Consider the following 14,052-nt stretch of genomic DNA (forward strand, 5'->3'; position numbering starts at 1 on the left):
AGATACGGCACTTGTCCTTCCTGTGAAGTTCGCCCAGGCAGCGAAGACAGCGATCGTGCGGGTCGCTGATCGGGAAAGCCTTAGAGCATTCCGCGCAGGCTTTAAACCCCGAAGTGCCCGGCATGGCGCCGGGAGCCCGTAAGGGCTAACTAACTACTTAAACTACTAAAACAATTTCAAATTTTTTTTTTTTTTTTTTTAAACTATTAAGGTTAAAACTATGATCTTTAACAACAACTAACTAACAACTATAAAACTAGAAGGGTTTAGGAGATTGCTACTTGCGGTAAAGCAAGGGACAGCGTTCCAAAAGACCATCACGGGCGGAAAGAAGGAACTGGGGGCCACGGGGTCGGCAGGGTCCCTATATACCGCGACATGAGCGCGGCACTCCAGGGGGCGCAGGAGCCGACCCACAGGGGGTTCTAGGGGCAGAAAAGCTTCCGGAGGCTCGTGCACGGGGCGCGCACTCACCTATATTGGAATGCATATGAGCAAACACTCGAAGAGAGAAACCTGGGTTTTGTTTTGTTTTTTAAAAAGGATTCTCTATCAATAACAGAGTGAGCCTAAAAGAAAGTTTGGTATAATATATTCTAAGTAATTACCAAAAACAATCTTAAAATGCCAACGGAATAAAACTTTATTTGTTAAAAAAATTTCAACCTTATCCAAACAGTTTTCTAAAAGTCTTTGAAGGAAAAAGTAACCCTGTAAAACAATCTGGAAATTAAATGACAGTTATGTGCTTACAAAATTATCAGCCATACAGCATATCTGTCTATGTCATAAAATTTCTATTAAAAACATCACATGCCCCTACATTTTCAAATGTTTCTAGGGAGTATGCTCCAAGTCTCCTACTGGAGCTAACTGAAGTAAAGTACTTTAATTCCTTATTCTGCACTAAACAGGGGCCCAGAATGCTCCGTTCTCTTCATTCAGAGAATAGATATTTCTCTTTAAGTCTAAAACTAGATGTTTTCCTTCAAAGACCGAGTTTGAGCTAAACTATGCTGGCATCCATGAAACCATATCCAGATTTGGCCATGCACATATTTCTTAAAGTTGTTTTCGTGATATATTATTATTCTTCTCTTCACAAATAGAAAAGCTTGTCAGCTAGCTCCAGGCTTGGCTCTCTGTGAATGCTCTGACCCACCAGGAAGGTCATCTTGTGGGCATACTGACAGGGTGCTGGCACTCTGATTAGACCCTATGAAACAAACATCAGATAAAGACAGACAGTAAGACAGACATCCCCAGCCTATATTGCTGCTTTCTTCTGAGAAAAGAAAACTATTTTTAAGACCCCAAGTGCCATTCCCAGACATATTGTAATCCCAGAATTCCTCTCACAGCCACTAGCAGGCAGGAATTGCCCAAGTTCGTACAGATGAAATTCAGCCAGAGGGCACTCCTGCACAATGAAAACACTGTCCCTTTTATTCAAAGATTATGTTGTCTATACCTAGTGTAGGAGTAGGCCACTTTCCCCCCCTTTCCAGACTGCACCTGCATTCAACTTCTTAAATTCCTGCTGAAGGGAAGGATTCACACCTTCAACTGTCCTCTTCTCCCTCCCTCATCAACACAAGTACAATCCCACCCAGGATCCCACATACATACTCAAGTGGCTAGCCCGGGCTGCTGTGGCTACACCGCTATTTTTAGTGAGCTACGTTAATCAAAGCTAGCTTTGTCTCAACCTTGAAACAGAGTGACCACTTCTACAGCTGTGTGTGTAATGCAGACTGCCTATTAAACCAGGGTGCCAATCAGTGCCAACAAGGGTGCCAATCAGTGCCAATAATTGTGATATGGATACCTGCCCACTAGGAACTGAATTAAGATCACAAAAGCATTTGCCAGGGGGAGGTTCAGCAATTACAGGCCTTTCAAAACAGCTTTTTGGCAACTAACAAACAATCCTCTAGCCCTTGTAAATATCTCCAACCAACTCTCAGCTGAAGGAGCTGCTCTTCCCACCATAACATCAGTGTGGCTATGACTGGGAGTTGCAGCCCTATACTTTTTATAATAGCAGTATTGTGATAACTGCATTGAGTCATGAACTGTGAAACTGTGTGATTTTCCCCCCATTTTATTTAAAACCAGCTGGAAAAATTACACTACTTTTAATGAACATTGTATGCGATTATTTACTCACTGCCCAATTATAGTACAGGTGACACATCTTGTATGTGAGACGCTGCATGTGGTCTGGTTTTAATCCACTGTTATCATACACAACATTATAGTATGTAGGATTGACAGTTCCCTGACGTGCTAGTTGGCTGATTAGGTAAAAGTCATACCTAAATAATTTGAAAAAAAAAATAGAATTAGCTTATGCACACTTGACAGTTTATCCTCACTTATATTGCCTGTTAGTTTAAAATGAAAGGTAATTCTTTCTCATTTATGGGCCTGACTGAGATCTCACTTTCCCCAGTGTACATCAGGAATAATTTTATTGAAGTCAATCGATCTTCTATGCTGTAAACCTGGTGTGCAATCAGATTAAGGCTCTCTGGGCTAGATTCACATTGCCGCTAAGGCCCCTTTACACCAGTCTAGCAGTGTAAAGAGGCCTTAGTGTAAATGAGAATCTGATCCCTGAGTTTATATCTAGATAAGTCTATTTTAAAATCTGGCTGAAATGTTATGGATTGAGTTTGAAAGGACATCAAAATGCACTTTTTTCCTTGTTAGGTTTCTGAGGCTGTCATTTCTGCATCAATGTCTACTAATGTAGCTTCTTAGGCCAATTACATTAATATTAATAACTATAACCAGTCCGTTACTCTAATTTCATGCCAGTGTAACTCCACTGAAATCAATGGAGTTACACCAACATAAAACTGGAGTAATGCATGGGCGAATCAGACCCATATGAGAATCCTAAAGTTATATTTTCTCTGTTTCTGAATTTTTTTTTGAGGACTTATCTTTTAAAATATAATGTAAAGAATAATGGATTATATTGGTATATACATTTTTGTATGCTGTAACTGTCATTTTTATAAATTAATGCAGATTTATGTAATGTCAATTTGGTTAATGTCATTCCATGCAAAACACGCTACATTTCACTTTTAACAGTTATCTGTAGTTTCAAAATCAGAATTTTTGTACAGGGATTAAATGTAAAACAAATTGTGTTTGCTGAAGAAATTATACGAGCATTTCTGAAAACAGATATACTTGCTCCTTCAAACAAATTATACTGCATATGGTGGTTGAATTAGGAGAGTTGAACAAATATCATGGTTGCTTTCTAACCTGAACTTCTACAAGATTCATGCTTAATAACATTACACTCCCTAATCTGATCTTCAAATTGTACTCTATGAAGGAGACAGCAGGAGGTTCTTTTGGTTTGATGCGAGAATACTTGCCATTCAGGACGAGTAGCCTCTGTGTCAACAACAGTGCCAACAGGTGGGTTTTGCAGGCTTCTGTTTGCCTCTGCAAAGAACCGAGGAATGCATTTCTTCCTGACTACAATCACTGACACTTTGGGTCTTGAAAACAATGGGCAAAAATAAAGGAGCTATAATAAATGATTTCATATTACATCTTCCCAGTTATAAAAGGACTAAGAGTAGAAACAGAGGCAGATGACTTAAATGATGCTGCGATACCTCATTCAGAATGTTGTAGCTGTCTTTTTATAAAGCATCTAAGCAATGGGCTATGCTTGAGAGCTGAAAGGACACATCAAATAATATGATAGTGTCTAAGTCCTCAGTCTCTTTGGAAATCAGCAATGTCAGACAGAATTTTAAGTTTTCAGATACAGATCTATTCTATAGGAAATGCCATAATAGATACAAGTGCATTGAACTTACTAAGATTTCTTCAATATGGAGGGGGAGGGGGAAGAATGAGAAATTCTAGTTACCTGTAATTAGGAGTAAATTCTGTGAGGACACTAAGTAGTTGTGGGACTTCATAATCCACCACCATCTTCAGCTGGCCATCTGCAACACCATCACGGTATACTATGATGCGCGCAGGCAACTCACAATTATACTTGTGCCATTTGCTGATAGCACCTACAGTACATACCGCATGAGTAAGATGACAGTGATCAGGGTTTATTTCTTTACTACCTAATATAATATTAATGTTATTGTTTTCTTTTGTATACAATATGCAACCCTTTTGTTTTGGTTTTCATAGAATATGGTGTCATAAAAATAGTACTAGAGATAAAAATCTCATCTCTAATGCCAGGGCTAGATGATATAATAAATCACCGTCTGCTAAAATGTGTACTCTACTATATGTGCTATTAATAGTAATAGCAAGTTGTCTGATGCATTTTTTTTCCACCTGAATTCTTTTAATACATTAATACAACATATTATGTTATGTAACTTATAGTACAAATTCACTCCTGGTGTTAATGACTCAAAGAAATTGATTATATCTTTTTACTGTGATTACCTGTATTATATATACAGTTGACTTCATCAAATGTTCATGATTTACCAAGAGTTAAACACAGTTTTTATCTATTCCAAGTACAGAAGAAAAGTACAAAATCTTAGATACAAGCGTGCAGTAACTATTAGTAAATCCAAACGACCTAATGTAGAACACTATGTATTTATGTGTATATATAACAAACATATACTATAAACACACATCTGTCTTAGATATATTTAAAGCTGGGCACAATTTATAATATATCTGAAATATGCAAATTATGGGCAAAAGCCTACCAAAGTAAACAGAAATATTCCCTCTGAAGTCAATGAACTTTGAATCAAGATCTAAGTCTCCAGAGGCCAAAATCATACTAGAAATGGGTGTATGTAAATAAATTGGTGTAATTTACATGATGAAGAATTCGACAACAGTCAATTACATCAGTTTAGGCTCATCTCTGAATTTGTCTGTGCTGCCACAGAGAACTCTTCTATGGGAGGTGAGGAACAAAGATTCTGCTACTGATTCTTCTGCCCCTTGAGCACATGCATGGACCTCTGCTTTTTACAGGAAGTGGTGTGGAAACCCCCCAGGGCACACTGCTCCTAGCAGTAATGGCTGGCCTCTGGCAGTCGGTGGCAGGCAGGCTCATCACCTCCCCCACTTCAAGTGACAGCAACATTAGAAGCATCTCTCTGAAGTCTTATGTTACATCTACACTGCAGATTTCTTTCGGCAGTGTGTAGCGTACATATTTGGATAGCCCCCCCCAGCACAGATATAAACAGCAGCGCGATGGTGAGACACTGCTTCGGTGAGTAAATATACCCTTGAAGGATGTGGTTATGTAGCCAATTATGTACTCTACATTAGGGGTTCTCAAACAGGAGTATGTGTACCCCTGTGTGTACACAGAGCTCTTCCAAGGGGTACATCAACTCATTCAGATATTTGCCTAGTTTTACAATAGGTTACATAAAAAGCACTAGCGAAGTCAGTACAAACTAAAATTTCATACGACTTGTTTATACTGCTCTAGATACTGTACAAACATAAGAACAATATTTATATTCCAATTTATTTATTTTATAATTATATGATAAAATGAGAAAATAAGGAATTTTTCAGTAATAGTTTGCTGTGACATTTGTATTTTTATGTCTGATTTTGTAAGCAAGTAGTTTTTAAGTGAGGTGAAACTTGGGGATATGCAAGACAAATCATACTCCTAAAGGGGTACAGTAGTCTGGAAAGGTTGAGAGCCACTGCCTTACATGGCTCTATTTTCCCAAGCTATGCCTTCCCATCTACTTTGCTATTTGTAGCCATGTAGTGTCACACTGCAGGAGCCTTTCCCTGCTTCAGGAAAAGTGGTGTGTAGTGTAGACATAAGCCTTAGAAAGACCACACTCAAATCGATCACTCTTGGTTCTTGTTTGGGAGGTTTTCTTCATAACCACAAAAGCTAGAAATATATTTTATTTTATTTTTGAAGAGGTTAGATTCTACAGATATTGAAGTAGCATGCCTAGAAGAGTCCTCTTCACACTGGATGAGTGAAATTTTCAAGACCTCTTACTATATGTTACCTTGTAATTTTACTTATATATTTAGATAGCATACCTGGTGAGCCTGACACATTACAAATACATAGTAAGTCAAGGTTCCTGCCCCAAGGAGCTTACAATTTGATGACATGGGATTGTACTCCGTAGAGTGAATAAGGACTACTCCTGTGCTTAAGGATATACAAGTTAAAGCCTTAATTTGAGAAGGGGGTTGGACTAGATGACCTCTTGAGATCCCTTCCAACCCTAATCTTCTATGATTCTATGATTAAAAGAATCAATGAATAATTGGTGTAATAATGTAGTCTAGGTATCCCATTTCTAAAATAACTAATCATTTCTATAATACTACAGTTTCTGATGCAATGTGAAATCATTTACACAGGAGATTAGGATGTAATACAAATAATGCACTGAGAAATAGCCAATAGTCAACCTGTAAACTGTATTGTTCTAAGTTTAAAATGTACATGACATTATACCTTTCATGCAGACTTTCAAACAATCTGCGATATCAGTCCCTGTATTCCGAAGGATGCAACGAGAGAACCACCTAAAAATAAGTGTAGTAAGTTACCAGGCAACCACTATTGTTGTGTTCTTCTGAGTTCAGCATTACTTTAACACCAGGAAACACTAAGGAATCTGAAATTAGAGGCTACCTTTGAAAACTTGAGCTTCAATCTCTTGTCCCTCTTTCTTTCTCAGTAAAATGCTTACATATCTCACTGAGGTGTTGTGAGATGAATAAACTATATTTGTGAGGCATTTTCAGATCCTCAGATGAAAAGTTCTGTGTAAATGCTTATTAATTATTATTATATGCAGAAGGTGAGATACACCAAAGAACTGGACTGAACATGTATGGAGGGAACATTAACATCCATTCAGCCCAGAGAAGTTGACTGACCCCATCACTACAGCGTATAATACAGTGCATCAGGGCTGCCAACAAGTATTTCCAGATTCAGGATTGTGAAGACACTATCATGTGTTAAAAAATATAGCTGACATTGGTTACAATATTTATTTAATTCTACAGATCTCCATAAATAATACTGTGTGGTTTCAATGGTTCAACAATACACCCTTACTGTATTACTGTAAAAGAGCTTCACTTTGAATAAAATTAAGTTTGTTAGGTTTCTGAATATGCACCCACACACATGTAAATCACCACAATATTTAACTTTGTACAGACCTGTGAATGTACAGAAGTTTCTTTTTCTAATACTGAATCTATATCACAACAATGAAATAACAAGGTTACTTACCAGTAACTGATGTTCTTCGAGATGTGTTGCTCATGTCCATTCCACTATAGGTGTGTGCACGCCTTCGTGCATGGTTCCCAGAACTTTTTTCCCCTTAGCAAATCCCGTAGGGCTGGCTCCAGCATCCCCTGGAGCCCCGCGCACATGCCACGGTATATGAGGCATTGCCGACCCTATGCCCCTTCAGTCCCTTCCTTCTGTCAACTCCAGCAGCAGGGACGGGGGGTGGGTTGTGGAATGGACATGAGCAACATCTCGAAGAACATCAGTTACTGGTAAGTAACCTTGCTTTCTTCTTCGAGTGCTTCCTCATGTCCACTCCACTATAGGTGACTAACAAGCAGTACCTTGGAGGTGGGTTGGAGTTACCAGTGAGCTGCCCTAAGCACCGCTCTGCCGAATCCCGCATCCTCTCTCACCTGCTGGACGATGGCGTAGTGGAACATGAAGGTATGCACCGACAACCAGGTGGCAGCTTTGCAGATGTCCTGCAGAGGAACTCTCTCCAGGAAGGCTGTAGACAAGGCTTGAGCTCTGGTTGAGTGCGCTGTGATGGTTCCCGGAAGCGGCACCTTCGCCTGCTCGTAGCAGAACTTGATGCATGATGTAACCCACAAGGAGATGCCATCTCCTCTCCTCCTCCGAACCATGAGGTTTGGGAAAAAACACAGGGAGAAAAATATCTTGATTACAATGAAACTGGGAAACCACCGTGGGCGGGAAGGCTGGATGCGGCCTCAACTGTGCCTTATCCTTATACAATACTGTATAAGGGGGCTCCGAGATCAAGGCCCTAATCTCGGAGACCCTCCTAGCTGAGGTAATGGCCACCAGAAAGGCTACCTTCCATGAAAGCAGGAGCAAAGGGATGAAGCCATGGGTTCAAAGGGGGGCCCCGTGAGTCTCGAGAGGACCAGGTTGAGATCCCAGGGAGGCACTGGGTCACGGACCTGCAGATACAGCCTCTCCACCCCCTTAAGGAGCCTGACCAACATGGGATGGGAGAACAGTGATCTCCCCTCTAGCGGCTGATGGAAGGCTGAAATGGCCGCCAGGTGAACCTTCAGCAAGGCCAGCACCAGTCCGTGGAGCTTTAGCTGGAGCAGGTACTCCAGGATCGCCTGTACAGGCGAGAGACTGGATGGAATGCCCCAGGACTCCGCCCAGGAGGTAAACCATTTCCACTTAGCCCGATACACAACCTGTGTAGAAGGTTTCATGCTGCCAAGGTCGTGTCGCCTCGGGAGCTCTAAAGGCAGGGCGATCGAAAGGTCCAGCAGCATGCTGAACCAGTGCTGTCTCAGCCCGGCCAGAGCGATGAGTATAACGTCTACCCTGTCCCTCTTTATTTTCAGCAGGACCTTAGGCAGGAGCAGAATGGGTGGAAACACGTACATGAGGGTCCCCTTCCAATCCATGAGGAACGCATCGGAATCGACCCAGTCTCACGACCCTGGAGCAGGCAGAACCCCGGGCACTTCGTGTTCCAGGTCGACGCGAATAGGTCTAGTTGGAGAATGCCCCACTTCTAGAAGAACATAGCAACCACCTCTGGGCACAACGACCAGTTGTGGCAGGGTAGAAACGACCTGCTCAGGCAATCCACCTCATCATTCCTCACTCCCGGGAGGTGAGAGGCAGTCAAGTGGAAATCATGCCTCACGGCAAAGTCCCACAGACAGATAGCTTCCTCACAGAGGGTCGAGGAGCACGCTCCGCCCTGCCTGTTTATGTAAAACATGGCTGCGATGTTGTCCGTTAGCACCTGTACCACTCCACCTGTCAGGAATCAGAGGAACACCTTGCATGCTAGGCGAATGGCCCTCAGATCCTTCACGTTGATGTGCAGGCGCCTCTCCTCCCCCGACCAGAGCCCCTGAGTGCCTAGGTTGGGGCTGATGTGAGCTCCCCATCCTACATCTGAAGTGTCGGAAATTAGGGTGACCAGCTCCCTGAACGGAACGCCCTTCATCACTGCCCTGGGAGTCTGCCACCAGTTTAGGGAGGCTAAGATGGGCGGGGGAACTGTGATCACCAGGTCCAATGGGTGTCTGCTCGGCACATATACTGAGGCCAACCATGCCTGAAGTGATCTGAGCCTCAGGCAAGCTAATCTCACTACATACATGCAGGCCGCCATGTGGCCCAACAGCTGTAGGCAGTGCCTGGCTGTTGTTGTGGGGCATTGGTGCAGCTGGGAGATGATAGAGATCATCGCCTCGAAACGTGGCTGAGGCAGGAAGGCTCTGGCCTGGGAAGCATCCAGGGTGGCCCCAATTAATTCTATGCGTTGCACTTGGGTTAGTGTAGACTTCTGCTCGTTTATGAGCAGTCCTAGCCTGCTGCATGTGGAGCAAGTGAGGGTCACACTCTCCTGCACTTGGGACCTGGACTTGCCCCTGATCAGTCAATTGTCCAGGTAAGGAAAAATTTGCACACCCTTTCATCTCAGGTGGGCAGCCACTATCGCCATGCACTTGGTGAACACCCTTGGAGCCAAAAATAGGCCAAAGGGTATGATCTTTGCCCATTCGGGATAGAAGGGCCTTAACTGTTTAGGAAGGGGCAGGGTGGATCCAAGAGAGCAGTCGAGGCGCCACCCTCAGGCGCACCCTCAAAATTGTCTCTAGTTGCCCGACCTCCTGGGGGGCCCTTGCTGGGGAGCTGAGTATGTGCTGGGGGGCTGATTTATCCTTCTAAACCTCCTATTCTTATCCCTTTCCCTAAAGGGTTGGAAAGGCCTGGGCAGGGGCCTTGGCTGCTGCTGCTGCACCTGGGGCCTTGACTGACACCTGGAAAACTGGGGCGTGTACAGGCCCAGGGAGCGAAGCGTGGTCCTGGAGTCCTTCAGACCATGCAGCTTCACACTGGTCTGGTCGGAGAATAGGGCCGACACATCAAAGGGGAGGTCCTGAATAGACTGCTGCACCTCCTGGGACAGGTCCGAGGATTGCAGCCACGAGCACCTTCTCATGCAAATGTCCAAGGCTATGGCCCTGCCCACCGAGTCAGCAGCATCACAGGAGGTCTGGAGCACTGCCCTAGCCACCGTGGTTCCTTCCTCCACGATGGTGGTAAAGTCTGCAGCCTGGTCCTGCGGCAGGGCCTCAGCGAACCGCCTGAGGGAGTCCCCACAGTTTGAAATTATATCTACCCAGGTTGGCAATCCTGAACTGCAGGCTTTCTATGGAATAAACTTTTCTCCCAAACAAATCCAGCTTTTTATTGTCTTTGTTCTTGGGAGTGGACCCTGGCTGACCTTGCCTATCTCTCTGGTTAGCTACGTCTACCACCAGGGTTCCCGGGGTGGGGTGAGTGAACAAATACTCAAACCCTTCGGCCGGGACATAATACTTTTTCTTGGCCACCTTTGACGTAGGGGCGACCGAGGAAGGGGTTTGTCACAGGGTCTTTACAATTTTAAGGACCCTTTTGTGGACCGGTAGGGCCACTCTCGATGGGGCAGCCACTGCCAGCACATTAAAGAGGCTATCTTTGGCCTCTTCCAACTCCTTCACCTCCAGCCACCAAACTGGAGGCCACCCTCTTGAGCAGCTTCTGGTGCACCCTGAAATCCTCCAGTGGTGCTGTGTGGTCCCAGGAGACTGCCTCGTCCAGTGAGGAGGAAGAGGACTGCCGAGGCGCGTCTTGCGGATGCGCTCATGGCGAAGGGTTGCGCCCATTGAGGGTCCCTCCATGGGGTCTGACTTCTCATCCGAGGATTGGTGTCTATGGGCCTTCTCCTGTGCCCGAGGCACAGACTGAATCCACGATGACAGGATGGATTGGGGCCCCGGCTCCATCTGGATACCCTATGGGGCCCAATAAGGCCATTGTTGCGGCCATTGACCCTGGGGCCAACCCAGGGCTGACTGTGCCACAGGCTGTGACGCTTTCTGGGGGCGTCAGCTCTCCCAACGACTGTCCTCCCTGGGAGACTCCGAGTCACTGGACTGGCGGTGCCATGCACGTCCTCGGTCCCGGGCACCCTTCCATGCCGGGGACCACCCTCTCGACACCTCAACCTGGAGGATGACGAGGACTGCCTCTGTCGCCATGAGCGGTGCCGACAAATGGAGGGGCACTCCGAAGAGCTAGAGGTACCTGAACGTCGTCTTGGTACTGAAGAATTCCGGTGCTGCTTGCCTTGTGGTCCTGGAGACCTCTTTGGAGACCGAGGTTGGCGCCGCTCCGAACTCCTCGGTACTGAGCCAGATTCCAGCGACCAGGTTGTGTGTCATGAACTGCGCAGTGTTGGGTCCTCCGATGTCAACCAGTTCTGTGCCACCTCGGTGACGGCGAACTCCTTGGTGCCGGTTCCTTCGACGGTGACCGGGTTCTGCGCCACCTCGGTGCAGGTGAACTCCTCAATGCTGGGTCCTGATGGCAACCAGGTTCTGCGCCGCCTCGGTGCAGGCGAACTCCTTGGTGCCAGGGACCTGGAACCGGCCCCTTCTGCCTCACTGGGGGGGGCGGGGAGGGCGGAGGTGATGTAGCAAGGCCAAAAAGGCTCTTGCCGCCTGAAAAGCCTCCGGTGTCAATGGCATCGGCAGGAGCACTCTCCCACTCCCAGGAGTCGGTGGAGGCTCCCTGATTGGAGATGCAGGCACTGGAGAAGACTTAACGGGCTGGGTTCGGTGCATCTCTGTACTCGATCCTGCCCGTACCGACGGCGCAGGGGAGTGTCCGTGCTCTACGTGCTGCTTCTTCCTCTTCAGTTCCGGCAATGTTGCACGGTGCCAAGTCGAGGCTGGTGCTGGCAGTGCACTCTGCACCAAGGTCACACTCGGTGCCGAGGTGGAGCGGGCCGGCTCGGACGCTGGGAGGAGCGCTGCCTCCATCAGCAGGGCTTTCAACCGGATTTCTCAGTCCTTTTGGGTCCTCGGTTTAAAAGCACTGCAGATCTCACATTTTTCTTTTCTGTGCGCTTCCCCCAAGCATATAAGGCAGCGGTTGTGGGGGTCACTGAGTGGGAAAGCCTTCCTGCAGGAGGCACACGGCTTGAATCCTGGCGATCGGGGCATAGCCCAGCCGTTCTAAGTCCCCGCAGGGACTTGCTTTATCTCTAACTACTCTAAACACACTTAACAACTACTTAACTAACTAAAACTAACTTAGAATAACAAACAAGTTCAAACAAGGGGAATAGTACTTGCTGAGAGCAAGGCTAGTACCAGCAACCATCACGGGCGGAAAGAAGGAACTGAGGGGGCATAGGGCCGGCAGCGCCTTATATACCACGGCATGTGCGTGGGACTCCAAGGGGCGCCGGAGCCAACCCTACAGGATCTGCTAAGGGGAAAAAAGTTCCAGGAACCGTGCACAGAGGTGTGCACACACCTATAGTGGAATGGACATGAGCAAGCACACGAAGAAGAATAAAATGTCACCATTCTATCTGCAAAAAAGTCTACAAACCCAATATGGTATTAACAAACACTTGCCCTGACACTATGAATTAAGGATTTTCAATGAATCCACTATCCTTATACCAGGTCCAAACCCCAAAAAGTTCTGAACCCACCAATAATAAGCATTATTTTATATCTATATAGCACCTTTCACCCTGAAGCACTCCATAAACTACTATACAAGCCATATACAGGAGTCACTTGATCAATCTTTGGGGTGAAAAAAGGCAGCTGTTTAATACTAAGCCAGGAAATGAAAAGAATACTATATCCAATACTATTTAGTAGTAAGAATTTAGTAGGCAGGATGTAATTACCTAATTCAGCAAAGACACCAGGGTTAACACCCATACTTTTGCCAAAAAATGCCCTTGTCTTTCAATAATCAATGCAGCAGAGACCTCAGTTTTATATCCTATCCAAAAGACAGCACATCCAATGTGGGAGTAGAATCTGAGTCCCAACTCCCAGTCCCCTTGCTCAGAACATTAAACATTGCCTTCCTTAATATTTATGAATAAAAACATCAAAAATACCACCTGGCCTTTAATCCACATATACATCTACCATAAGTGTCAAGTGGAAGTTATGCCTAGTGACCAAGGTGTGATATTGTCTTTAACGTGGAAGACACTTCAAACGGCTCATACCAGATGATCTTACAAAGTATCATATATTCTGCAATACTCAGGAACTGTGTGAGTGATGAATGAAATAACGGCACAAACTTGTTGCTGTTGAAGTTGATAGCAAAACATCTAAGGCTGCTAGGCACAGGCTCATGTCTTAATGGCCATTTTAAAGAGTTTTCCAGTCTTTATGGATTTAAGAAATATTTGATGTTATTTCACATTTATTTTAAACTGTTTTCTTTGGTGTACTTAAGAGATTGCAAAAAACACAAAATGATTTCCAGAGGGCTAGCCGTGTTAGTCTGTATACAGCACCTGCATCTGTATACCAACCGCATCTGAGGAAGCCCACGAAAGCTTATACCTGCTGAAATTAAATTTATTAGTCTTTAAAGTGCTACAGAAGTCTCGTTGTTTTTAAAAAATGATTGACTTTTAAAATAAATTATATTTAAACTATACTGGCTTGAAATGGTACTGGTGATTTACTAAGTCTCACTCAGTATGATGGGGCATACTAAGTATGTCAATATGTAGAGAAGTGAATGAATGATAATGGCACCGTTCTGCTAGTAGATGCATTTCTAGCATATACAAAATGAGAACAGCCTTGTAGTAATGAAAATTATGCATCTCACTATGTCAATTATCTGGTTTTCTTTTCCAATATAGTCGATGAAAAGTTAGAATGGTTTTGTATAGAATAAAATGCATCCCAACAGTTAAT

General features: G+C 44.7%; 1 protein-coding gene across 1 annotated transcript in view; it reads right to left on the bottom strand.

Moving 5' to 3' along the window:
* Nucleotides 1-631: 631 nt before the first annotated feature.
* Nucleotides 632-14,052, bottom strand: part of PIWIL4 (piwi like RNA-mediated gene silencing 4) — a 48,627-nt gene continuing 35,206 nt past the window's right edge. Inside the window, exons 17-21 of the mRNA XM_067568098.1 lie at nt 6,491-6,561; nt 3,908-4,061; nt 3,402-3,527; nt 2,171-2,318; nt 632-1,216 (exon numbers count right to left, since the gene is read on the bottom strand). Of these exons, the coding sequence (XP_067424199.1) occupies nt 1,100-1,216; nt 2,171-2,318; nt 3,402-3,527; nt 3,908-4,061; nt 6,491-6,561 (616 nt within the window). The 3' untranslated portion in view covers nt 632-1,099. The remainder of the gene's footprint in view (nt 1,217-2,170; nt 2,319-3,401; nt 3,528-3,907; nt 4,062-6,490; nt 6,562-14,052) is intronic.

Source organism: Emydura macquarii, unplaced genomic scaffold (genome assembly GCF_026122565.2).
Source record: "Emydura macquarii macquarii isolate MOO-44397 ecotype Brisbane River unplaced genomic scaffold, CSIRO-AGI_Emac_v2 contig_318, whole genome shotgun sequence".
In the NCBI taxonomy this organism is placed as follows: domain Eukaryota; kingdom Metazoa; phylum Chordata; order Testudines; family Chelidae; genus Emydura; species Emydura macquarii.